Source organism: Harpia harpyja, chromosome 1 (assembly GCF_026419915.1).
Source record: "Harpia harpyja isolate bHarHar1 chromosome 1, bHarHar1 primary haplotype, whole genome shotgun sequence".
NCBI classification, from domain to species: domain Eukaryota; kingdom Metazoa; phylum Chordata; class Aves; order Accipitriformes; family Accipitridae; genus Harpia; species Harpia harpyja.
In genome coordinates this window covers 44343486-44370786 of record NC_068940.1, presented here as the reverse complement: position 1 = coordinate 44370786, position 27301 = coordinate 44343486, and the positions used below count along the sequence as shown (strand labels likewise).

Genomic DNA, 27301 nt, shown 5'->3' with positions numbered 1-27301 from the left:
GCTTTAAAATACAACATTTTTTAGCACAGTGCACAACAGGTATCATTTCTGTGACAAAAAATACAAAGCCAAGGCTCCCAGCTCTGTACCTAAACCTGTTGCTTCTACTTTTAATTCAGCTTTGATTTTTCCTTAGTGTGGGGATTTTGAAATGGTGGACCAGAATATTATTACAATAAGAAAACAGCTACAGCAGCCCTCTGGCAATTTTGCTCAGCTAAGACTGTAGTTTTATACAACTAAGCTACAGTCATACAACCAAAGTTCAGCTAGCTTTGAAGGGTGTATGGCACTCACGTAGAAATAGGCCAAACTGCACCTAAGTTATAGCCAGATTACTAAAACATCACAAAGAATTGACAACAGTAGCCACAGATGAAAATTAATCAAGATATTTAATACAGTGCAATCCATAGTAGTTTCTTAATTAAAATAATTGTGTGCATGTATCTGAATGGGTTATCAATTATCACAAAAAAGCAATAAACATTGTAATGCTAGGTAGAAAAATGTACAACTGAAATTTAAATCTTCCCTATTTCCAAGATAGCATTTGTCAATTGCAAATCATTATCACCAATTAAAATGGGAATAGTGACTACGTTGTTGCGGTGACAAACACAAGGCTGGCCACACATCAGTCAAGGGATATAAATATAACTTGCAAAGAACTAAGAACCTAAAGCATTCTTGCACCTAAACACAATAAGAAGCCGATGGTGGCTTACGACTTTTCCTGTTTTTCAAATGCTTTACAAGACTTCTAGACACACTTAAACGGACTTAAAATTACAGAGTGTTTTTCAGCTTATTTCAATTCAATATGGCCCAAACTTTGAAGATGAAGATCCAGCAGTGGCAGTAGCACAGTCCATAAGCTGAATATGTGATTTTGCAAATACCTTTTTACACAAATTCAACCGTATAAACTGCAGGCAATTCCCCCTGCTCCCCCTTCTTTCCTTTGTGCAGACCATGCTATGCAGAAAACAGCAATGCAGTTCCCACTGCTTTGGGTTAAAATTAAAGATAAAGACATTTTGCTTATGCTTTCTCCTCTACACAACACATTTGCACCCAGAATAGGTAATCAAAGTCTTTTTCCAGCCAGTTACTGCTGTGGTTACATGGTTCCTGCCCAAGCTTCCAGCTCTTTCATGTCATCATCCTCTTCTTCCTCTTTCTTCTTGGCTGCAAAATATCAAAAGAAAACAAATGAGTGGGAATCTTGACAGAACCCTGTCTCGATTCTTTGCAGGAGAGAAGCCTCTGTGCCACTGACCTAACCAATAAATAAAGCACCAAATGACAGTAGAGGAAAAAAATACACAAGACCTTTTTGAAGTAAAAGGTGCCTTCTGAAAAAGCCAGCATGGGCTAAACTTTCTGATATTACCACTTCAAGTGGAAAGAGACAATAGTTCACACGGGAAGAATGCAAATGTGCATAAAGGTTAAGATGTGTGCACCAGCAGTGTCTGTTTTCCATAATCACCAAGCCTCCAAGGAGAAGAACCTGAGCCTTCGGCTTCTGAGCCCCTCTCAGACGGATATAGTTTCTTACAGAAATTCACCTCACATCTCCAGTATTACAGTCTCTCCCCCCATAAAAAATAAATTCCTTATTCAATCATTAAGTCCTCAAAGCGCAACAAATGAGGCTACTGTGTTTTGGTCTAGCCAAGTACAGAATTTGGAGACCTCCAACTCTTGTGTCAGTTCAAGCTCTTCAAGGGGCTGAAGAGCTAACGAGCACTGGGTATGTGCTACTTGCCCTCTTGCCATGCTCACTAGTAGCTGGTTGGATGTGGATGTTAAGCAGCAGGCTACGCGCTCCCTTGTTATCATTTTTGGTCCTTCCAGGGAAGCAAATGCTACTATTTGTCATAATGTGAAAAGTCCAGTTTCTGGAGATGAAAACCATTAACTCAGCAAAAATGTCTTAACAAAGAAATAGCTGCAATAATTTTGGAAAATACCAAAAAAAGATGTCATTTCCTCAGACAGTGTTTTTGGTTGAAAGGGGGGAAACCAAACCAAAAAAAGAGTCAAATAATTCATACTCAAAATGGTTTGTGTCATTCCAAATGAAACATGTACGTAAGAGAGAACTGAGTCAGCTTTAAGTCATACTCAAGACCTATCATTTGTACAAGTTTGGAATTTGTTTTTCTATATTAAGTTCTTCCAGTCTCTGTTAAACAAAAACAGCTTTTGCCTGAATTTCTCCTGACATCAACTTAGCTGACAGGCAACAGCAAAAAATTTCTCATTCAGATCGATTAAGTCAAAATCCAGACAGCTCCTGAGAACCGGAAAAGCAGGAAAGCTCACGATCATCTTCTATTCAATGAATATAAAGGAGGTAATAGAGTCAGCTCTACTGCAGAAGACGCATTACTTATTTCCAAAAGACACATTAAGCATGTACCTGCGTTGTTAGGTAAAGTAGCCCTTTTGAAAGTCCGACCCATGATGACCAGAAGTAAACTCTTAATCCCAGTGTATATTAAGTCAATTTTAAGAGAAAATCAATTTAGGTTAAAACCCCCACCACCACACAAAATCCCCACCCACTACCACCCCAGAATCCCAAGGTTTACCAAATGCTGGTCTTGGAGAGAGTTTTATTTAAGTAAAAAGTAGCATGTCATTTAAATACATTAATGGAATTCTAATTTCCATCCAAAAGCAGCTTAACATAAATCCTATAAAACACTGAGTTTTATTCTCATAGTTTTTACTACAAAAACATTCATAATTTTTATTATTTTTATTATTTTAGGAAGTGCTATGTCTACATAAGTCTTATGCTGTATAGTTACTTAAATATGTGCACAGTTACAATGTCTCTTACTAGTGCGCAGTCACTACTACCTAATATAATTCAAAAAGTATATTTGGGTTCAAGTCAGTATGTTTTAATTTCCATACCCAAAGAATATTTAGAGCACAAACCTCATTAAAACAGCTAGGAAATAAAAAGGTTATGCACACGTTCATTTAATCTGTTTCTCCTGCTGTTGGATCTGAATCTAGATAAAGTCTCAGATTTAAGATACTTTGATATAACTCACTCCCCTCTCATCAACACTTGTCAGCAATTCTGCCTAGCAAAACAGAACTAGAAAAAAACAAAATCAATTATGTCAAAATAAAAGAACTACAATGCACAAGTAGCAGACTTCATAGCATGTCACCTAAAGCAGAACCTTGTTTGGCAGTGTCTGCTGCTTCCCAGGTCCTTTTAAGCCTGGAAAGGCAGCAAGATAATTATAGATACACTGACCAATTGGGACTCTTTTCCACTAGTTTTTTAGACCTTTTTTCCCTAAGCAAGCACATGAAATAGAGTCGCAAAGTCTACAACTTATTCATAATACATTAAGGCAGATTCAGCAAAATAGGCTAGTAAAGCTTCATATCCCATTAATGCATGCCAGAGGTATTCCAACTCCACTATATTTCATGAGGTATCACTTCTAGTTCATATAAGAGTGATTAGTTCAGACTTAACAGCAGCTTTGAACTGTCTGTGTAAATACGAACATTTCTTGCCCATTCTCCACGTAAAATCGTCACACTAACTAAAATTTCCTAGATATATGCACTCTAAGACTGGGATGACCCTAAGTTTGGTACTGTCTGGCTCAAGTACATGCAAACCTTCGAGAGGCAACAGCTGTCCCCAAAGAGGGGGCTCTGAGGTTAGTTCCTCCCAAAAGCCAGAAAAACAGGAATCAAGTTAAAAAACTAAAGCAGCAGCAGCAAGGAAGCACAGTTCAGTGTGGGAATCTGAACCAGCCTGGGACGAATTCCGAGAGCTAATTCACTCTCTGCTTCCTTTTATAGCCTTGGTATGTTTGTCAAGACTACTTCCCTGTTGGGCCAGCAGCAACTGGTAGAAGGCTTCCTTTCTCCACATCTCCACTCTACCCTGAGTGTCATCAATGCTGTAGATAAACTGGTAGCGCTAGAATAGATAATAACCGTTCCTGTGATAACTATTAATTTTCGTGGTTCTTATGAAAGGCAGGTTACCCCCATGGAGAAACGGCACTAGATGTAATTTGTGATTCACAAAGCAATTTCAAGCAAAACGTCTGCATTGCCTGCAGCTAGATCTCTCAAATCTGAGGAGCTGGCAGTTAAATAAGCATACTTTTTAACAATCCAAGGTGTTTCTGGTAAAGCTCCATACATACCTGGCTTTGATGGTATTGATATTGAGGGCACATTTGGTAGTGGTACTGTCTCGGGACCACTTATTTCCAGCAAGTTTTTGTCTAGTTCTTCTTGTTCTAGTTCCTCTAGTTCTGCCATGAGTTCATCCTAGGTTTTTAAAGGAAGAAAAAGAAAAAAAAGGAAGAAACTTTAAGTCATATTTATTTGCAAGTAGATTTAGCTGGTCATATTATTAAAGAAAACAGCTTAAATGCACAGGATCAGAGCAAACTGAGGAGATGAGGAGTCTGATTCTTCTTCTGAATTCCTGTACATGATCTTTTGGAGGGTGAGGAAAGCAGTAAATAGAAGAAATCTAAGTCCAGACATTTTCAGATCAGGCCATTCAGACCATTCTCAGCATAAAGTCAGAGTCACAGCTGCTGTATGCACTGGTAGGAACAGCTTGTAACAAGTTCTAGGAGAGATTTTATATCCTAGTACTACACCTAGACACATGCAATATGCAGATCTTAAAAGAAAGATCTCATATGAGTCAGCATCCCTAGAGGTATTTAAAAGACATGTAGATGTGGTGCTTAGGGACATGGTTTAGTTATGGACTTGGTCGTGTTAGGTTAACAATTGGACTCAAGGATCTTAAGGGTCTTTTCCAACCTAAATGATTCTATGATAAAAACAGAGGCAAATTTAAAGCATACCTCATCAAATTCTTCTCCGAATCCTACTGGCTTTGAGATGGCTGTTGAAATCTCATCTGCCAGCTCTTGCTGTTCTGCAATGTCCTGCATTAATTCATCTACTTTATCAATATCCCTGTAAAAGAAAGTAAAGAGTTCAATATAATCAGCCACTTTCCCAATCAACACTTAAGACTGTATTTCTTGTTTTTTGTAGAAATGCCACACCATGGTGACATTTACAAGGTCCTTTCCCAAAATATACTTCACATGCAAGTCTGAATTTTATCCCCCTGGTCTCAGCAAAATTACGCATGTATTTTTTACTTTTCCCTAAAAGCTTAGCTCATAGCAGTTACACACGGAGACTTCATATGAAGAGGTTTTGTTCTGCATTACTGGTATTAATAATAATTTGCTGTTCCCTGATCCAGCATTATTACATTACATCTACAATATTTGCTTTTGGAGCAAGTACAACATTCCCATAATGCAGTTTACCTTTAATTATTGCTACATACACAAACTCCACTGCACAGAAAGAAGTTTAAGTCTCCCCTTGAGGCTTAAAATTCTTGCTGCTACTAGGTGGATCTGTAACTGGTGCACCCTCCCATTTGCTTTAGACTACACTGGTGCTAGCTGCCTTTTGGACGAAGGCAGTGGCTTTGTGCTGTATAAAATGGTGGCAAACTGAGAAAGCATCAAAACTTGCATATTTTGTTCAATATGAAAGTGTATCTAGTATTTTAGTTTAATTTAAGTTAGAGCCTTTTAGAAGAAGGTTTTGCTACTCTAGTTCTACCTTTGGTTATGAAACACCTGGCATTTAGCAGATCAAACAAATGACAAACTAAAGGTCCTACAGAAAGATGCAGAAGGGAATAACTTACATGTTGTCATGAGCAGCTTTCATAGCTTTAGCAGCAAAACCCATATTCTTAAGCACTTCAGTGTTAGTGTTGGCATTCTCAAGGGCTTCCCTCTGAAATTCGATTGTTGATAATGTGCCATCTATCTGTGCAAGCTGCTTCTCGTACCTCTTCTTACGCTTTAGGGCCTGAAGAGCAGCTGAACAACAAAGAAAAAGGTAGGATTTGTGAGATTTATGCCCAAAACAGCCATTCATGTTTTGCAGCAAATGCCACTCAGTACAGAGAAATATTTCACACATTTTATTGTTTGTTGTCCAGTTTTCTTCCTAGATAAACTAAGTTGCCTAACCCTTGTGTTTGCCTCCTTCAACAAAATTGTTTAAAGGTGGCCAGATGCCTACTGTCCATCGCCTGTCACATGAAGGATGCAAGCCAAGAAGCAACTCAAGGATCGGTAGTCCAGTCACTTCTAACACACTGTAGACCAGAGACTACGCTACAACAAACAGCAGGCTTCAATATGCAAGCTGATCCACTTAAAAATATCTTTGGTCACTATCACTCCCAATATATCAAGGTACAGTTGCTGGTATAGCTCCTGTCAGATGATGTTGTGATGCTGCTGCAGGTCCCTACCAGCCAGCTGAACTCCTGTGCAGCTCCTGGGAGAAGCAGCTCATTCAAATACAAAGCAAGAGAAATGTTTCTTCAGTTTTGCTACTTAATGCTGTGAAATACACGTATCTGTAGATATATTTATATATAAACAAACTTTGTGCATGTTTCATATTAGTCCTACTACAAGGTACTGTCCACACAACAGTCTCTACTGACAGACATGAGAAGAGAGATGCCACCACTTAAATTGGTTTGAGCAATTTGCTGCTCGTAAGCACTTGTACAATGCCTGCTCTTGCAAGAGGAGCCCACCCATGACAGCACCAACACAGAGCTCCACACCCACAGGGATCAGCTGGTGTGGGAGGACTGGTGCAACTCGCTGCACAACTAGGCTTCTCCAGCTCCTTCCGCAATGCTCAGCTCCACCCCACCCAGACAGGTATGCATCCAACGGGTGACAACAGTCAACAGCTAGCTCTTCCCGAGACCCGGACAGACAACAGACCGGTGCACATTCATTTCCGAAACACTGACAGTGAACACAAACTAGATGTACATACAATATTGCCTGTATGCAGCTAAAAGTTTTGGTAAGAGCTGCAGTGTGGGCAAGATCTACCAAGCACTGAGCACTGCTGACTGACGAACCAAGTATCACATGGAGTGAGACATGAGTACAACTTCCCTTCATGGCATTTCTGCCTCCCCTCCCGATACGAACAGACCTGTCCGCTGCATGACAGTCTTGGTCATATAATACACCCGGGTACTTTAAAAACTCAGCTTGGACACAAACTGCTCTCCTAACAGCCTTACTCTCAGTTTCTGAACTCAGCCACATGCACACTTCATTTCTTCAGTGCTCTAATCTCTGAGACTCATAGTAGAAAACAGTTAACATGATACAGGATCAGCTCTGCTAAAAATCAATGTTCTAGACCTCCCAACAGCTCAGTTATCTGCACCAGGAATGGTGGCAAATAAAGGCTTTAAATCTTTAAATCTCTAAAAGACATTATTTCAAACCTTTGCATATTTTTTGGAGGGAGTCGAAAACAAGGAGTAGGAAATCCCAACAGCAGACAGCTTCCCTTATCTACCCTACTAGAGGCATGATAACTTTGTGACACGAGGAGTGTGTTCCTGCAACACACACAAAGTAGCTCCTCTCCTATAAGCAGATTAAGCCTGCAGGCACCCTGCGTATTTTGTCAGATGTCATCTTGAGAAGCTTGACAGTCCTTCAAAATAACGTCCTGGTATCCAGAAGTCCTACATATAGCTTCAGTTCTACAGTTGGTTATGAATATGCTGTATTTGATTGCTTTCAAATTACACTAATGTATTACAGAATAAAAAAGTATTTTGTGAAGGTACAGCTAAGGTTGCCAAGCACGCAAAGTAGCACAGGTTGACTTAGTAAAAGTATTCAAAAACGCAAAAGCACAGATCACAGAAGCCAAAGCACAGAAGCCAAAGACCCAAAACAAACCCCTTCACTGACTTGCACTCCAATAACCAGCAAATCCCACATTTTGGGGCCAGTCCAACATCCATTCTCGTTTGACAGGAGTGGGAACAGGACTGGGTTTTCGTGTAACACAAAGGACAATGTTTGCTCTGCAGAATCGAGCACAACACAAATATCATCTGAAACATTCCAGCTTTATGCCAGATCATAAAGTGATGAGCAACACATTACTGGTATATTTAGTCTGGTTAGTTTTGTGCTAATGGTTTAATTAAGCGTATATAAAGTTTTCTTACTCAGAAAGATAAAACTGTTAATAGGCTGTGTTTATATAGCAACAGATGCTGGGGAAGTGTCAGACAGTGATAGGACATTCTTTATTGAGGATTTTGTGCATCATGAAGAATTACTGGCAAAACCAGAGATTTTATAACCATTATACAAACCCAAGTAAAGCACTACAATTTACGTACAGTTCCCCACTATAGTTTTCTCTGAGAATAGCAACAGTTTATGTACATTTCATGATTATGTACTTTTAAAACAAGCTGTTCAGACACCAAACATTGCAAGCATCATTGTAAAAGAGCTTGTGATCAGAAGTTTTTATCAGGACTGTTGGGTAACCCTATCCCTCCCGTTCCCACACACACCAGTTCAGTGTACCAGAACTGCACTCCCCAGCCTTCACTCTGTTTTATAAAGCCTTGCCTTGACTAATTTCGCACTCGTATATACAGATCAAGGCTCCTGCTTTTACAAATGCATGGCATGTAATCTTCTAGCTTGCCAAACTGAGCAGGGATGGCCCCAGAAGACCTAGAAGATGACACACATCTCCCACCTGGGTGCAGGCTGCAGCACTGCTACCTGCTGAGCTCCTGCTGAACTGCCTTGAGTTCCTGCTGGTCTCAGCCAAGAACCAACCATGCTCATATCTGCTACGGCCAAGAGCCTGACATGCAGACCCCTGCCAAGGAACAGGAATATCAACATGCTCGTTTTAAAACTTGCCTTGTTTCAAGTGAAAACTTAAAATGGATTTGTGGTCTTTTCTAGAAATGATTCCAACTCCTTCAGACCAAAAGTGGCCAAGGAAGATATTTATATTTTCCCCTCTCCTCTGTGCAGCCAATGGAAGGACAAAGCTTCCCATGGCCACAGTGCCCACCTGTACCTACCTGAAGACATTGAAACTAGAAATGCCTGTTTCAGTAGCCTAAAAGGAATAAAGACTGATACACAGCCCCGGCAATAAACACATGGTCATACATAAAGCTTCTGTGTCTGGACATTTCAGCATAAATATTTAGCATAGGTCAATTAACATCAAAGTGATAAATGAGTTTCTGCAATGAAGAAAATCTTACACAAGAGATTGCAATTTTTCACAGCTAGAAGCACTAAGGAATGTAGAACAAGGTATTCAGTGCCTCAAATTAGATGATCACAACTTCCTGCAATTTATTTTCATCTGTGTTTCCCTGCTTAACTATCTTTTAATGTAAAGTCCTTGTTTATAACTAGAAGATTTTATTAAGCTGAGAAGTTAAAAAAATAGCAAGTTAATTTAGGTCACTCGCATTCATTTCATCCTGCAAATTTTGGCAATTCAATTCCCATACTCCTCCCCCCACAGAAGAGGATTTGCACTTTACATTCAGGATTCTCCTTGTTGCAATTAGCAGCGCAGTCCTTTCACGGTGCCCCTTTCACAGATGCTCCCAGGCATCCTCATGTGGATGCAAACGCAACTCAGAGAATGATGCTCTGCACTACACTCCCCCCTGCCTGCCCTCTACCCAGGGTGGTAGAGACTGCTAGGATCTCATGCAGACCCTTCAAATCAGTATTTGTCTCAGCTAGAGAACAGATCACTAAATGATCATTTCTCTGCATCTAATTTTTTATAAACGTTAATAAAAATGCATTTTCTTTCAGAGAAATACTTAAAATCTTGTTTGTGTGTTTAGGATCATTACAGTTAAGTTGGTTTTCCATCTCTCGGGACTGATTTCCCCATTGTCAGATATTTCTGGACGAGCACACCACATCAATACCCACAGCTCTGAGCTCACAAGGAATTTCTAGAGTAAGGGTCCATCTGGAGGCAAAAATAGGAGCCATGCCAACCTCTGCACAGGGGCCAAGGGGCTCACCCAACCAAGCACAGGCAAGGGGGTAGTGCCACAAACTCCTGCTTGAAACGCAGGACCAGCAACAGTCTTTGGTAGCACAAATAATAGGGCTGCAAATTTTCCATATGTTGCTATCACACTTTACAGAGTGGTGGTACTTGACAGAGGTATAGATCCAAGGAGGTGATTCTGTTCTAACTACAGCTACTTTATCTCTACTCTATTTAAGTGTTGATTTCTGAAAACTGATTAGCAGTTGTGCTGCTTTTTTCCTGCAAAAGAGTCTTTACCATGTGCATAAATACCTACTGAAATCTTATGTACTGCCAGAGTAATACATTTTTATTAAGTTTCACTGAAGTCAAAGCTACAAACACTTAATCTGAAGGGAATGACATTGGCTCTTTTTCTCAAAAAAAATTAAAAAAACACAAAAAACCCCCCACCCAACAGTTCCCAGAATTTGAAATAAATATGACACAGAGACAGTAGGCTAGAAATATGTCCTCTAGGATTATACACATGCAAGAAACAGATTTGTGTTTGAAGTCAAAGTGTAACACGGCCCAGGTTTGCTCTTCATGAAGACTGCTATCACATTAGGCAGCTGCAGAAGAGACAGTCCTCAGGACCCACACCCCTAATTACACCTTTACTGCTTTGAAGATAGCAATTACATAGGCAGGCAACATAATTTAATACCCAGCTTTAATTGCTGTGGAACTGCTTCAGCAGGACCTGTAACCATATATTAAGTTTAAAGCATTTATTCTCTAGCCTAGCTAGACAGAGTTCGTTCATGACCCAGAACCTGTTGCTGGACAGATCACCAGCATGTTTTTCTAGAAATGGCTGACTTAAGTTTTACAACAGTGCGATAATTGCCTTATCTTAGAGTAAAAAGCTACACAAGATTGCTGGACCAGACTCTCACAGTAGCTTCTGCAAAGTGCCTGATATTCAGAGGCTTGAACCAACTAAGGACTGATGCTTGCTCTCACCATGTTGCGGCTGTGTATTTTTTACAGATCTCTCTGCCTTTATACAGAATAAAGCACAGAAAGACCCTGACTATGATCTCCATGTGGTACTAATGGCTTAATCACAGCGGGTAAGCCTGGTGTGTTGCAGGTGGTGAGTATGGGGCAAGGCATAGCTCTCGCAGGATCACTCAGTGGGGCACTATTCTTGCACAGAGCTGAAGGAAACCGCTCTGTATAAAAACCTCCCCAGCTCCTATGCACGGGACTTGCAACAAAGGATGCCAGAAACAGGTAGAGAAAAACAACAGGCAGTGTCCCTGATCGGCACTAACTGTCCCAGCAAAGCCTTCCCTCGGTGAGAAGTGACGCTCCAGCGAAGTTGCTCGATAACACCTCAAGTTTCTCCCCCAAGAGCGTCCTGCCTTTGGGTGGGGGTTAACTTACTCTTGAAATATCCCTATTACATATAAAAACAGTTTAGGAGGGGATTTTTTTCTTGCCCCCCCCCTTTTTTAAGCTCAAATCTCCCACGGGTTGCACAGGAGGAAAAGACAGTAGTTGCTGAACCATTTTACGACAACAAACTGACACATTACCCTCCCAACCTGTTATAGCTATGGATTAGACAAAACGATGTGAGAAGAGAAAACTGTTGGTAGACTTAGAATTTACTATTAAAAAAGTTTAACATACAAGATAACCTTCACTTAATGAATCAATGCAGACCCAATGACAGCAAAAAATATGTGATCATTACATGGGAAGTTAGTTTTCACAAGATGACAGCAAGAACCTGCCAATAAACACTCAGTATTTTAGACAGCCTTTACAACCTGTACCTTATCCTTCACAGGCACAGTGTGTGTTTTAGTTTGTAAGTCCAATGTGCATTATGAATTGCATGCACTTAAAATGTCCTCTAAAAAAAACCAGCAGATAACAAAACTTAGTTGTACTTTATTTGAATTTTAGTAAAGTTTTCAGCAGAATACATAAAGAAGTATGCACTGGGGAAAAAGCAGGGCTTTTTATATATATATATTATTGCAATTAAATTAAAGGTAATACATTTATACCGAACTGGGTGACTCCTGCCATCCATTAGGAGACAGTGAGCAGGCTCCAAATTATCTTCTCTGTATGACATTTTGATATATTCATTGTCTTTATCATCAGCTACGACCAGGATGTTGCAGCCAGTTTTTATTCATAAAGATTTCACCACAGAGCTCTGACCAGTTAAAAGTGATATAAATAGTTTATGACCTCTTTTCCATTGGCAAACTAATATAAAATGTCTCAGTGTTAATGAGCATGAACCTCTAATCTCTGCAGTTCCTTTTTACACAGAAATTCTCACAAACATCAGCTTCTTGAGAGGAGGGCAAGTCCAGTAAAACAGCAGCTGAGTCAAAAGCAGTTAAATGTGGACTGTTTCAATTACTTGAACATAAAAACATGTATAAAAGTACATTTGAAGAACATTTTACAGCCTTTTTAAGAACTCAAACTTTTTAATACATAAAAAGCTATTCCTTCCACTGTTGGGTTTTTGAGTGTGGGTTGGGGGGGGGGCTTTGTTGTTGTTGGGTTTTTTATTTATTTACACTCTTCAACTGATGAACTACAAAATACTATTTTTAATCCCCTACTTCTTTGAATTTCTGTGATAGCCCCCCCTGGAAAAACCAGCAGAAGTTTTATACCTACCGTTCAACCACGGTGAATAACAAGAAGCCAAGGGTTTCATTATTATGCCTACCACGGCAGCACCCAGCGCTCTGACAACTGATAAGCAGGAACTCGTGTTACGGTTTTCAGTCACTAGTCCTTCTGACTAATGAACACACAGAAGTAAAGAGCACAGAGTCATTTAGCCAGACTATCCTCCCCTGTCAGCACTCACAGGCTGAAAAGCATGACTGCTCACCCAAATAATTTCACTTTGCTCTCAAAAAATGCTATCTGTAAAAATTTAATTTCATGTATTTTTAAAGTATTTCAACCTGTATATAAGCAAATTACTATTATTAATACTATTATTAAGAGAGCTGTTGTAAGTCTTAAGATTTCCCTTGCAATATTTACAGCAGTTTGCTAGAGAAATAAGAAAAATGTTCACTGTGATAAGAAGTTAGCAGGATAACAAAAATACAATGTTACTACATAGTACTCCATTCAGAGAAGAAAAATTGAGTATGAACGGGTCAGTGATTTTGTTAAAAATCAACAACCCTCCTGCAAATAAGTACTGCTTATACACTTGTAGGACAAATAGTGTTAATGAGATATTTATGCATCCAGCAATTCTATTGAATTAATGCTTTTAAATATCATTATTAGAAAAGTATAGATTAGTAGATAAAAAACAAGGAAGAACTTAAAGACTTCTTTTTCTACACACTTGCAACTCCAAATTTTGCTCGCAAAAACATGTCTCAACTTGAGTGGAGCAGGACAACCAGTTACTTCAAAGAGCACTGGGAACAACTGGGAGTATAATTCAAGAGTTTCACTGAATTAAAAAACATACTTGTACCAAGGTCCACGCGCTTGTGAACCCAGAGAATTTGTCCCAACTGATGGCTCACAATAGGCACGTTTCCTGCCTATCCAACTCCTGCCTCTGCAAAAATCTGCTAAAAAATCACACTGATACCTAAAACAGAAAGGCTTCTCATCCAGAGGAAGACAGATGGGTTAATAGCTCTGATTACTCCAGCTGAGGGGAAAAAAAGTAACTTACTCTCACATCTAATTCTTACATTCTCTCTGGCAAACGAGAAAAGAAATGGCAGCAGCAGAGATACTACTGCGAAAGGATACCAGTTGTATTAATATGGGATGAAGAAGTTCCACAGCAGCCTCAAAAATAACGTACACCAAATGTCAGCCATGCCAAAATAAATAGTGCAAGATAGCTGCAGAGGAGCTTCCCAAATGGGGGTCTGTTGGCCCCCCTGGCAGAAAGCCCAGGCACTAGAGATGATTTGAGATAATCAACTTAATACTGTGTGACTGTCTCGCACGTTATATTGTGTATCCATCTATAACTTGCTCAACAGAAAGAAGTGTCATTATTTTTGCTGCTTCTGAAAATACCCTTTCATCTTTCTGGCACTTGCCTCAGCAGCAAATGTAATCAGGAACAACATCCTCGCCATCCTTGAAATGGGATAGACAAGAGGCACCAGTAGGTGTAAGAAGTAATTGGCTGCCTTGCCTGCCGCAGAGTCTGCAGTAGAGCAGCTTAATCTTAGGCAACAACTGCTCATCTCTCATTCTATTGAGAATTAGCAAACTCCCTACAATATCTAAAAAAAATTCCTAAGCAGCAAAAGGTAATGTAAAGAAGTACACAGAGTATCCTCCAATGCTACAAGCAGATAAAAAGGTAGATATAAATCCCACTACAGTCTTACCAAACTTCTTTCACACCACTGAGTTCAGCCTTGAATAAATATCTTTCTGCAGGGATTTGCTAGCTCAGGAAGCTGTTAACCAGCTGACGAATGCTCGTGTTGGTTCAAACCAAACCAAGTATAAAAGCATCCAAGCGGTATCTTGCCACAGCAGATCTGCAGCACATACCAACGAACACTCGTCCCAGACCAGGCAAGTCTTACAAAATGCAGAAGCTGGTGACTCTTGATTCTCTATTCAGGGTCCCAGAGGTCAGATCTTTTCAGGGTGTTTCCAAAACCTTTCAGGGTATTTCCAAAATCATGTAACTACTCTAGATATAACAGCTAGAGAGCACCCTTGTCCTGCAAGCTTCTGCCTGAGCATTTTTGTTTTGGTGCTGTTTCCCATTCTGCAAACACTTTCTACCCCTCCTGTGCTCCAGCAGAGCCTTGCCCACACCCTGCACGTTAGTGAGATTCCTACCCCTGAAAAGAAACACAAAGCCTTTCAGAGACAGTTACATGCAGGCCTCGTACAAAGGACTGAAGAGGAAGAAAGCAAGCATGGCCACTAAGCTGATACATAAGCATATTCCTAACTGGTCTTCCATTAAATACCCAGCTACACTGAGCCAAGTTGATGGCACAGCACAAAATGTCAGAGGTCCAAGAAGTCAGGTTTGATTTTAAGCATCATGGTGTGAAAGTGGTTGGGAGACAGAGGTACCAAAGCATAGTTAAAAATAAAGTCACATCAACTCCAAGGCTAATACAGTGCAAAGCAGCATGATTTCCTTTCCCGTGAGGATTGCCTACTGAGATCTATGATGTCTAGAGGACATACACAAGTCTAAAAGTCACTTTATCCTGAATGTCTGAAGTCATTATCACACATTTCCCCCAGATGCCAGGGCCTAATGTCTCCAGCGTAGCTCCCAGTGCTCACGGCAGCTTCCTGTGTCTTTCTTTTGGGCGATGCTACGCTTTTAGTGGGGAATCGTGAGCAGAGTTCAGTCTTGGTCCTCCACTTATCTTTCTGTGTCTTTCTACTAAACATCTAATAAAGTTCCCAAACCCTATCCTCAAAGGAAAGCAACTATTCCCAGCTCAGAGATGAACTGACTGATTAAAACTACTTCAAAAAAGCATCCAAACCCAGGTAGAGAATACAAGAAGGTTTCTGTCCTATCTGTATTTAAAACACAAGATTACAACTTCCTCTTGAGCAAAGCAGTGCCAGAACATTTAGTCTATTGTGCAAGAGATTAAACTAAACAATAAGCACTCCTGGTCTAAAAATCTATAAATACACAAAGGTGAAAAAAAAAAGATAAAGAAAAAAGCATCCCACATAACAGCAATCAGAGCTTTGATACATGCAATACCCAAACAGAACAGTAACCACCACCTTCACACCATCACTGACTGTGGCACTGCTCAGTGCTCTGGTCAGCATCGACTCGACCTTTGCACCAGCAATTGTTGACGTTGTTCCACATCCCACAGCCCAGACGTAAGGCAGCTATACTTGAAGCGTAATGCACTTCCTTGTCACGCTCCTTATATTTTCATAAGGAGTGCAGAAAGCGTGTTTCCGAAGGTCAGAATCCATGATTACAGTGCTATTTATTCCTGAAACAGTGAGTAATTCACTCAGGCTGAAAGTTCCAGACGGAAACATATTGCACTTGTGGATGCAGAACCAGCAAGCTGAGTAACCTCCTCCTGGCCTGGCCTTCTTCAGGGAACACAGGTGGCTAGTCTAGAAAGCAAGCAAGCCTTCAGCCTTGGAAGTTGATACCTATGCCCCTTAAACATCAAGGCAACGATCCTCTGGTCAATAATGCTCTGTAAAATAATCTCTAGGTGAGTCTGGGACAGCTTTGTCCAAGAAAAAAAGGAAAAAAACGTCAACTACAGCGAGATTTGAAGCCCAAATGAGAAAACTAGGGAAGAGAGATCCCAATTACAGAGAAGGAGCCAACGGGTTTGTTCCATCCAGTTGGAATGAGCCTAAGAAATGCCAGACTAGCCAAGATCATCTAGGCCTAATGCTTGAAACCATCACACTAAATCTGATCCACCCTCTGAAAGCAAAGCATATACCTTATTTCCCAGTCTTCAGCGTTTCACTTCTTGCGGTCCTGCATGTCATTGGATGACGGCAGGGGACTGCAAGTCATCTCCAAAACTGATTTACCCAAAACACATTTCTTCTTTCCAAATACAACTAGATATTTTCTAAGGCTGCTGGAATAAATTATCCTCCCTTACCCTTTTAAACTGCCCAATAACTCTTCTGTTAAAAACCTGCAGCTTATTTCACATTAGAATTTTATATGTGTATAAAAGAAGATAATTGTTCAGAATTCAACAAAAGTTTAAACTTTTAGCATGAGAAAAATATGTTTCTTAAGCACAACTTGGGATTCTCACAGCCTGCAAATACTCTTTATGGATTTTCTTCTTTATTTTGTGATTGCTGAAGATACCTTGTTAAAGAGAATTCCAGTGAAAAACTATAATCTTCTTCTGTATCCCTGCCAGAAATGCATCAGGTAGAGGGTTCAGCTTTACAAGAACAGAAGTAGCTCTTCTTAAGTATGTCAAAATGTTCTTTTCTCACAGGGAAAAAAACACCCAACCAACCAAATTCCCTATGCTTAACAATATTTTTGTGATTAAGTCACAAAACTCGGAAGATCCTACCTTTAAGTGGCCCATTTCAAGACTTCTCTTCCTGGCAAATTAAACAAGTGTCTGCCTGGGTAATCTATCATGCATTTTCCAGCTTTGGGCAATTATTATTAGAGTGTTGCCAAGTCTAAGAATTTCACTGAGGCTGTCATAATATTTAGCATTTCTCTTAACATCTCATTTGGTGAACTTATGCTATTTTGAGATGTGAAGAATTACTTTTTTCATGAATGCTCAGATTCCAACACTAACAACTAAGGGGGAAAAGTGGAAAACACACCCAAAAGTTATAAAGCAAATAAGACGAACCACATTTATTTAAAGAAAAAAAAAAAAAAAAAAAGTCTGTACTTCTTGAATCAACCTCCAAACACTTAACTGGCAACACTGCAGTACATCTCTTGAGGCCAGAACTAAATTGCATTTTTTTAATGGCAATCCCATACTCTTAGGCAGTGATCAGCTCCAGAAGCCAGGTTTAGCAATAAGCATTGTTACTGTAGTCCTCACATCACAAGTTGATGGTGCTGCCAGGGAAGCACTTACCAGAAGAGGCTTTCTACCACTGTTTCCTCCCAGGACATTGCACATGCTGAGCCCACCACAGGGATCCTGTCAGGACATTTTATTAAGGTACCACCTCCAAGGGAGATGTAATGACTGTGCACAGTTCCTAGTTAGCCCAATATGAAGTTTGCTTTGTATCAAGCTGTTTTATTTCATAACTAACAAAAATCACCTGCATATTTCTGAATATCATTGGTTGATGTTCCTGTCACCCTGACATTTATGTTTCTCTTCAGTTCCACTACATCCGAGCAACGTCTGTGCAGTCACGTGGAAGTAAACATGACTTCCTTAAACCTGAGTAAGTTCCTGCCAAGCCATGAAGAGCACATACAATATGGATGTTTGGTAACACATAACACACCACCACATTAGTGAGACAGTCAGCATGGCTGATGACAGCTTTATCAGAAAGGGGGACTCCAAAAAGACAGGTTTTACAGTGAAAGACATTGCAAGTCTTTCCATGTGTGGAGTAATGTGGCAGCAGGTATCCAAACAAGCTCACGAGGCAGCTACATGGCCAAATTCACTAACGGTCACTACGAGGTTAACCTCAAGGGATTTGCACCAGCAGGATAGTGACTGTGTTACCAAGTCTCTTGGTTTACCTTGTGCCTAAATCAACCCTCGACTTCAACATGTCAGACCTACTGGATGAGGGACGGGGGGACAAAGACCTGTTAATCTTGTATTCTGTTCTGAAGCAATTGCTGTCTGGAAAGCGGTACGATCTGGTTATTGCTCCAGATATGATCCTGAAAGTGGGAATAGCACGGTCCAAGATGGACTATCAGTTGTACCAATATACTTGCTGACTTGGCTTCCCTTATCTGGGGGATGGTAAGGAGCTGGGGAAACAGCTGACTGCAGGAGCATAGGCTGGTGCAGAAGCTCAGAAATGAGAAGGGAGCAGTCATGAAAGTCTGTACTGAGATCAGCCCTTGCTTGCTACGCACAAGGATCAACATGCATATCCCAGTGTGTGCAAGAGAGATGGCTATCCTCGTTATTTGGACAACCCCAAACTTCCATCATTTGCTGCCAATCACTTGAGAGTTACAAGACAACAGCTGTCTGTATAATTACCCTATGCTTGTATTAGCCCCTATAAAAATGGTTATTGGCAAGGCTTCATTTAAACAATGAACCCGAAGGAAGCCATAGCAGACCTTTTCCAACTAGGCTTCCAGCTACAATGACATCACAGGCAGAACTATTATTCCTTTGCCCCAGCCAGGCACTGAGCTCCACCAAGGGGAAATTTCTGCTCTCCCGTGTTCCCACCAGCGCGAGGCCACTGTGGCCATTTCACTGCCCTCGGTACTGGCCCCTAGGAAGGTCTACAGTGCCCACAGGTTCCTCACCTGCAACCTGCCCACATCCTTGCGAGCAGACCTGCGTGCATCTGCCAACATCTTCAGCAACTGTAACACCACTTCTGCTCAAAGACTCAACCAGGATGATTACGTGCAGAACTAACCTCCTTATCATCAGCTACGTGCTACGGCCTTGGGTTGTCTGAGGGAAAGCCAATGGTCTATCAACATCTGATGCGTGGCGTGTTTAGGATTCTCCAACTGCAACCTTTTTGTTTCAAGCACTTTGTGCCAGGAGTTCCAGTTTGCTAGATGCCTGGCTGAAAACTTCATGGAAAGCATGTAAGCTGCTCCAACTTTTAGTTTTGCAAAATCATCTGTTTTTAAGTGGTGTGAGTAAACAGCAAGATTTTACTTTACACCCCACCCCACACCTTTTTCAGAGCCTTGCTGGCTGCAGAAGGTCAGGCCACATCCTCCCCGCTCACATCACATCCCATACAAAGTCTCTGGAACAAGCAGCGCATACTACTCCAAAAAACAGAAAGGGCAATATTAAAAACTTTTTTTCCAAAACAGATGGGGATTTCACAGGGGAGAGCAAAAAGCTGCCAAAATCATCACAGTGGTCTTTTCCCAGCTAGACTCAGAAAGTGCCAGCAGTACATTCCCCAGCCTGCTGCTGCCTCCAGCAAGTACAAGCGCCCAGGAGCAATGCAGAGCACCGTGTGTGGGCAAGAGAGGCTGGGCTGCCAGGAGGGAGACACAGAGGCACATGGACATGCACAGCTGCGGCACACCTCTAGCAAGGGCATCCACTCAATCCAGTAGTACGGCCAACACAGTCTGCACAAGCCCTACAAGAGCTTAGAGGTGGTGGTACCCTCCTAATGTAGGTCATTCCTGAACGCCAAAGAGCAACTGCAAAACAGTTTGGGAAAGGAAAAGAAAAAACCCTTTTCCTGGACAGCACTGGCTGCAGACTCCTCTTGCTGTGCACCGTCCCTCCCCTTTTCCATGCTAAATTAATTCCCTGCTCAGCAATGAAGCACAGTGACCTGTTTTCAGCTGGGATAGAGTTAATTTTCTTTCTAGTAGGTGATATATTGTTATGTCTTGGATTTAGTACAAGAATGATGTTGATAACACACTGATGTTTTCAGTTTTTGCTAAGCAGTGTTTATACTAAAAGTCAAGGATTTTTCAGCTTCTCATGCCCAGCCAGCAAGAAGGCTGGAGGGACACAACAAGTTGGGAGGGGACACAGCCAGGACAGCTGACCCAAACTGGCCAAAGGGGTATTCCATACCATGTGACGTCATGCCCAGTATATAAACTGGGGGGAGTTGGCCTGGGGGGCACGAATCACTGTTCAGGAACTAACTGGGCATCAGTCAGCAAGTGGTGAGCAGTTGCATTGTGCATCACTTGTTTTGTATATTCCAATTCTTTTATTATTATTATTATTATAATTTTATTATTATTATCATCATCATTATTATTTTCTTCCTTTTGGTCCTATTAAACTGTCTTTATCTCCACCCACAAGTTTTACTTATTCCCCAATTCTCTCCCCCATCCCACTGGGTGGGGGGAAGCAAATGAGCAGCTGCGTGGTGCTTAGCTGCTGGCTGGGGTTAAACCACAACACTTGGCCATGTCCTTCACCACCACTTCAGGCCTGGAAGCACCAAGATTCGCCAGGTAAGGAGTACTGACTGCTTTTAATTCCAAGCCCCAGTACAGCACCTTTTCTATGCTGACCCGCCTGCCAAGCAGCATTGTAGATTGCACCACGGAGCGTACCTGAGTGCACAGCGCCTGGCCATCCCCAGTGATCCAGGAGTCCAACTGGGATCCTGCTGCATGCCCCAGGTGACATTCAAGTACGAGCACATGGTTCTTACCAGAATCCAGTCAGAATGAGCAAGAAGGGATTGACAGAGAGGCCTGAGTGATACAAGTGCAAAGCCTAACAACATCCCAGCCCAGATAAACATTGCACAACTCAGCACAAATTCTGCCAGAGAGAAACAACCTGGCAGTTTTCTGCACAAGTCTGAGTAAGTAAAAGAGAGTTAACCCAAATTAACAATTTGCATCACCTGCAAATTACAGTTTTTGAACTAGCACTAGGAGCCCTTAAGCAGGATTCAGTAACTAGGCCTGGAGCTTAATGAGATACTAGAATCCAACATCTAATACATTTGGAGAGAAAAAGTAATAAAAACAAAGTGAGTAGCTGCAAACATGCCAAGTTTCCCTTCTGAAAGGGCTTGACAGAGAACAGGAAAGGATGCATTGCATCAAATACAGTTACAAAAACACATCTGACAGGACCAGAGGGTTTTTGTTTTTATTTATGCCACTTTTTAAAGCTGTTTTAAAAGGTGTCTGTGAATCCCCCCATTCCTCCCAAACTGTTCTATAGTACAGCAATCTGTCTCCAAAAGTCTCTGTTAAACATAGGTAGGGTAGAATTACAAACTAGAAGTTTCCTCTTGTTTTTAAACACCTATTTAAAAAGGGTAATTATCACACTTTTCCCAAGCCAGGTGGTTAATGCTCAACTCATTAATCTCAGGTGAGATGAAGGACTCAGGCCAGCACTGCTATCAGTACTCTTGCACTGAAGCTCTGGTTTACAGTTAAGCACCTGGAACTCAAAGATGCATTTTACATTAGACTGTGACTTGAAACACAGAAAAGGCAGACTGAAGTACAGCAAGAAGGGCTGGATAGTGTTTGCTGTAGGACTCCTGCTTCTGCTACATCAGCATCTTATGATTCATGGAAACAAAACCAGGTTCATGTTATTTGATTCTAGGAGCAGAGATCACTTCTCTTGCCAAATGTCAAGCAGGACCTTAAAAACACGTTCGCAAGCAATGCATTGATGTCTAAGACCTTACATACATGGTCACAGGCCATCTGAGTCTTTGCCTGTACCCAGGCCTGAGGTTGCAGCTTTCTCTTCCTTGAATTCCAGATTGTTGCAACATTTTGAACCACTCAAACTTCTAAACAAAAATGTCCATGCCATCATGCAGGCATGCTTCCATTTTTTAATTAATGATCAGCTGGCCCCCTTGCTGAGGGACTGCACGTCACCCTCAGATTTTATCACGGTTAGTACCTCTAAGCTGACCAAGCAGGGGACTGTTGCCAGGAGAGGCAGAACTGCCCTCCTCCTTCAGTCACACTCCTGACTTCCTCTCCTGCCTGCCAGCTCTAGCATTTGTGTGGTTAAGTGCAGAAAACACTTTTTTTTTTTTTTTTTTTTTTTAAAGAGTTAGGTTTTGGCTGGATCAGCAAACTAATCCAACTCAAGCACTGCCCACACAAATGCTAACACCAGCAGAAGACAAACAGGCGGGACAAGGCACTACCGCTTCTGGCAGCCACATCACTCGAGATCAGCCAGTGCCAGTTCCACAGCCACACCACAATGCACCAGTTGTACGTTTCAGCCAGGTTAACTAAGCTGCTATGGAAAGGGGCAGTTCTGTCTCCTCTCCGGTGCCACAGTAACCCTCCAGCAACAGGCAAATCAGATCAGCAGACTGATGTGACAGGTTAAAAAAAAAGTAGGGGGATGGTAAACAGTTCATTTTCCATCAGATCAGCCAGCTGAACTGACTTACCTGTGGCAGCACTGTGATCTATAGCGAGCTGGAGATGGGCATAAAATCGTGACTTTTGGCTTCAGCCTACACCCAACTTCCCTGTTTGGTTTTGGTGCCGGGTGGAGAATAGGAGTGTTCTCTTTCCAGGAAAAGCCTGAATTATACAGCAGGAATCTAGCAGTGGTTTTGCATCCATTTTGTGTACTCAGTCACCAGTGCTGAAAAAAATAGTGTTATATTTTTTTACAGTGAAAGAGAAACTTTGACTCAGAGAAGAAAAAACAGTAGCTAACAGAAATCAGAGTTGATAGAAAATCCATGAAATGTCAGTCTCCTGCTAAAGCCTGAATATATTTACTGCATATTGGCACGATATTAGGTTTTCACTCATTCCAGTATTTGTGGACCTAGTGTTCATTAACAAAAAGGTAAAATCTAGTGGCAGGCAGGAACATAACTGCATTGATTCACCCTGGATCTAAACTCTAGAATGGACTACTTGTAAAAATTGCACCCTAGGACAGTGTCTGGTTTCTCTCCCTACTGTAATCTTCATATTGAGAAATAACTTGAGCTTTGGGTTTCCACGAGAAACAGATTCTAGAATCATTACACCCAAAGTAGTCAGAGATCAAGGAATTAACACGTTGCTTCTTTGTGTGCACGTGCTATTTCTCTGGCAGCTTGGCTTTGTGCAACCAGGCAAGAGCCACAAGGAAAGGAGAAAAACTGGAGCAGCAGTGATTAAGATCAGGTTGAGCTATCCTGAAACTGAATACTGAGCCCCAGAACTTCATAACCCTTGGCAAGATCTAGCAGTTTCGTTAGTTTCATGAAGTTTGAGTGCCTGATAAAATATCCCAGATTTGATGAAACAATGCCATATTGACAAACTGGAGCGGAATAAAAGGATGCAGCAGCAGCACAGTACTTCCAAACCGTCAAGCTCACAGCTGCGCACTTCTTTTGTTAAAGCAAAATTTATTTTCAGGACAGATTTAAAATCCAGTAAGATACTGGCTGACTGGTGTTCAAACTACACTGTACTACTGCCACTTCCATTAACTTCACTGAGAGGAGTTAAGTCTGCTACTCATGGGCTAGAGCAAAAGTGTGGAGAAGCCTCAGGGAGGGGCGGGGGGGGGAGCAGAGATAAACACCAGAACCCACGCTGTTTTCAAAAGAATAGGCTGAACATTTCCATGAGAACACATAACAAAACACAAGCATAACCCAAGTTCTTCCCAGAAGAGGGAATATTAACTTGCATCTTTTCAAGAAACCTTTCTAAAGATGAGCAGTCTTCTCCTCAGCAGTTTTTCATCTCACGGACAAAAAATGACATGTGCATTAAAGCCATAACTGCTGGTCTAACACTCTCTAGAAGCAGCATAGCTGCCTTCGCACCAACCTAACACTTGGAGACTGTTGCCCTCTCCCTCCCCCAGGAGCTACTTTGATATTGTGGACTAATAAGAAGGAATTGGTAGAGTGAAAGAAAAAAAATAAAAAATTATTAAAATTACTTGAGTTCCTTCAGAATGCATGGTGATCATAAAATTGCCACATCTGTGCAGCCAGAAAAGAACAGAAAGACCCTGAAAAAAGGAACTTTTTACTAAAATTTGAAAGCCTCCCATGCCAAGAAACAACACAGACTAAGGAAATTTATTCCAGATAGTTACTCATTATAACTTCAGAATTTCATGAGGAGTTGTCTGGTTATACAGCCTAGATATCCTAAATCCAGATTATGAAAAATATACATTTATAAGCTCATAAATTAATAAAAACCTGCATGTGCTTGGGGCAGGCAGAGGAACCAGAAGGCCTATAAGTTTCTGTGCTTTCGTTAGACTCCAGAAGTGCTGCAGGAATTAGTCAATGAGCCTTTAGAAACCCCGCTCACTTGGCACCCGAACAATCGCACAGTGTGCTGGAGAGCAGAAAACGTTTCCTTTTGTTACCCCCAGTGTGCCAGATGCCCATCTTTCCTCTGAGAAAACAAAAATATCTTTCCAAGGTGGCTTTAAGCTTTCAGGTAAGCTCCCTGCCCCACTGCTGCAGACACATATATTCTTCTGCCGGCTTTACCACAGCAGCTTCCATTAATGTCGGCACGACTGTCCAGCTGTGCATTACCCATATGCACCATCCACAGTACGCTTCTCTATAAACAGCAGGGATACACAGAAATCTCCAGAATAAAATGCTTAAGTCTTGGAGAACTAAGAAAGCTTAAGGATTCTTCAAGCTGTGTTTTTTAGAAGTTGATTCAACACTACAAAAAAAAAAAAAGTCTACTTAATTCACTTTTGTTTGGTTTTACTTAAAACATTTTAATGGAAAAACTTTGATACAGTTGAAAAGACAGTTTCACATATAAAACCAACACCTTTTTATTTTCACTTAAATTATGGATTTAAGAGATTTTGCACCAAAAATATGTAATTTCTAGATTATACAACAGCCTGAAGTCAGAGAGGAAAAAATCCAAACAACTCCATATAAAAAAAAAATGCAATTTGTTACAGCTCAACTGATGACTGACATCTTGAACCCAGAATAAACAAGCAGGCCCTTAGTCTGTCCTGACAGGAACTCGCTTCCCTCGCAGATAACCAGCTGTCTTTCCTAGCAGCCCAATAATAAAAGTTGGCCTCTTAGTTTCATAAGTCCTCTGGAAAAAAGAGGGTTTGTTTTCCACCAGAAAACCATCCCCAGCCCTTCTCCTTTTCACAGCTCCTTAATTACTCATCAGGATCCGGTCCTTCTGTGAGACCTTAATTAGTCTGACCCAGAATGCTGCTAGTGAATGGGCAGGTTTTTCTCCTTCCTCCACCTCCAAAGCAATTTAATCCCTCCACTATCCAAAGTGCTCCAGAGCACACTGACAGGCAGCATGTACAGAAGGGCATGGAGAGAGATGACATTACAGCAGAGCAAGATAAAGACCTGACCAACCAGCAGCAGAAAGAGTTTAGGAGAAGTTAAACAGGACCAGTGTAAGAAACAGGATGCAGAAACTGCAGAAGAAGAGGAAGGCTAGAAAGTGATGCATTTTAGTTCTCCTTTTAAGCTCATTACCAAGCTAGGCAAAAAACTGCACAAGAAACTCAGACTTACTAAAACTGTTGCCATAAATTTGCTTTAGAAATTAACTCAGTTAAGCCTGAAGCCAGGCTCTGTTGAGGTGCTTCAGAAGACACTTGGGGCAGCAAGTCAGGCCTGTGCCACGCTGCCACTTGCCTACAAACCCAGCAAGCACTCCTGAGCTTGCTCCATTTGCACTATCGCTCAAATACAGGGCAAGTGAGAAGCCCTGATGCAGCACACTGTTCTGAAGTTTGAAAGGAGGCTTGAAATGCTGACTAAAGTAGTGGTATGAAGCAGAAACTGTTATAGGTAATTACTGTAAATTAACCCTTGCTACTTGGCCAACAGTTGTGCATTAGCAACTCTTGGTGCCACAGACAGAGCCATACCACCTGCTTCAAGCCCTGCTGTTCTGCTGTGACCCAGCACAAAAAGGGCAACGTCAACACAAAAATCTAAATATGCTTTCCTGAAAACGCCTCTTTTAATGACTGTTGTAAAACAAGCAAAAAGCTCATCAGAGCACCGAAATACACAGCTGACAACCTGCTGCTTATCTTCAGGCTGACAGACCATTAATGCGTATCAAGCACTGCTTACAAATACATAGCTAGACCTCCTCCGGCGAGCCGAGTTCTACCTGGTGATCACCAATTTCTAATATCCATTTATAAGCCACTTACAGCTTTAGAATACACTGACAACAATAAAAATGTATTTAGCCATAATCCTCAATCTGAGCAGCCGTTTGGTAAAGAGCTTTGTTTGTCAGAAGAAAAAACAACAACATAGTAAAGCAAGGCCTTATTCCACATTGATGCGCTGCTTTTCCAGCTACTCCTGCAAGCAACCAGAAACACCCCGGCTCCTGCTTTGCAATATTTTCCTGGCCTCTCCCTAAAGCAACGCGCACGCGGAACAGAAAGCGAACCTCGCACAGAACAGCCAAGCAACACCGTGACATCGTTATCACGCGGGAGTGATGCGGCGCCCACGTTAGACATAAAGGCTGCCCTTCCCGAGGCGGGGAAAGCCTGCTCCGGTATAAACCTTGCTGGGGAAGGGCAGCAGGCCCTGGAGAGCGGGCTGCCGCAGCCCCCAGGCAGCGCGCTATAAAATAAAGGCAACAAGCTATAAAATACAGGTACACGCGTACGCCTGTGCTATGCGCAGAGCGCAGCCAGCAACCCAACGGGCCGCCCCGGCCCTCCCCACCCCCGGGCAGCCGGGCCCGGTCGACCTGTTGCCATGGGAGGGGGCGGCCCGGCCCAGCCTCCCCCGGCCCGGCCTCTCACCGCGCTTGTTCTTGGTGCCGTGCTTGCGGGCGGCCGCCAGCTCCTGCTCGATCTTCTTCTCCAGGAACTCCTGCTTCTTGCTGAGCATCTCCTCCGTGTCGCGGAGCCGCTGGATCGCCTCCTGCGGGGACGGGCCCTTCCCGGCGCCCTTCCCGCCGGCGCCCGTCCCGAACAGCTTCCCCAGGAGCCCCGACATGGCTGCGCCGGGCCGGGCCGGGCCGCCGAGGCCGCGGTGTGTGGCGGGGGCGGCGAGGACGGCCGTGGAGCACCAGTACCTGCTCCCCTCACTCCGTACCCCCTCCTCACAGACCGGCCGGCCGACCGTCAATCCACCGGCCTAGGCT

General features: G+C 42.1%; 1 protein-coding gene across 1 annotated transcript; it reads right to left on the bottom strand.

Moving 5' to 3' along the window:
* Nucleotides 1-376: 376 nt before the first annotated feature.
* On the bottom strand, nt 377-27301 carry CHMP4B (charged multivesicular body protein 4B). Its single transcript, XM_052790160.1, has 5 exons — nt 26958-27301; nt 5759-5936; nt 4887-5001; nt 4206-4332; nt 377-1191 (listed from the first exon to the last, which is right to left on the bottom strand). The coding sequence occupies exons 1-5, from the start codon at nt 27151-27153 to the stop codon at nt 1124-1126; spliced, it is 684 nt and encodes a 227-aa protein (XP_052646120.1). The 5' UTR covers nt 27154-27301; the 3' UTR covers nt 377-1123.

Bases quoted from the DNA above. Each gene is read 5' to 3' on its own strand.
- CHMP4B (XM_052790160.1), bottom strand. From the start codon at position 27,153: ATGTCGGGGCTCCTGGGGAAGCTGTTCGGGACGGGCGCCGGCGGGAAG. The intron at 5,002-5,758 runs GTAAGTTATTCC...TTTCTTTTACAG, and splicing joins AAAGCTGCTCATGACAACAT to GGATATTGATAAAGTAGATG. The intron at 1,192-4,205 runs GTATGTATGGAG...GATATTTTGCAG, and splicing joins ATCAATACCATCAAAGCCAG to CCAAGAAGAAAGAGGAAGAA.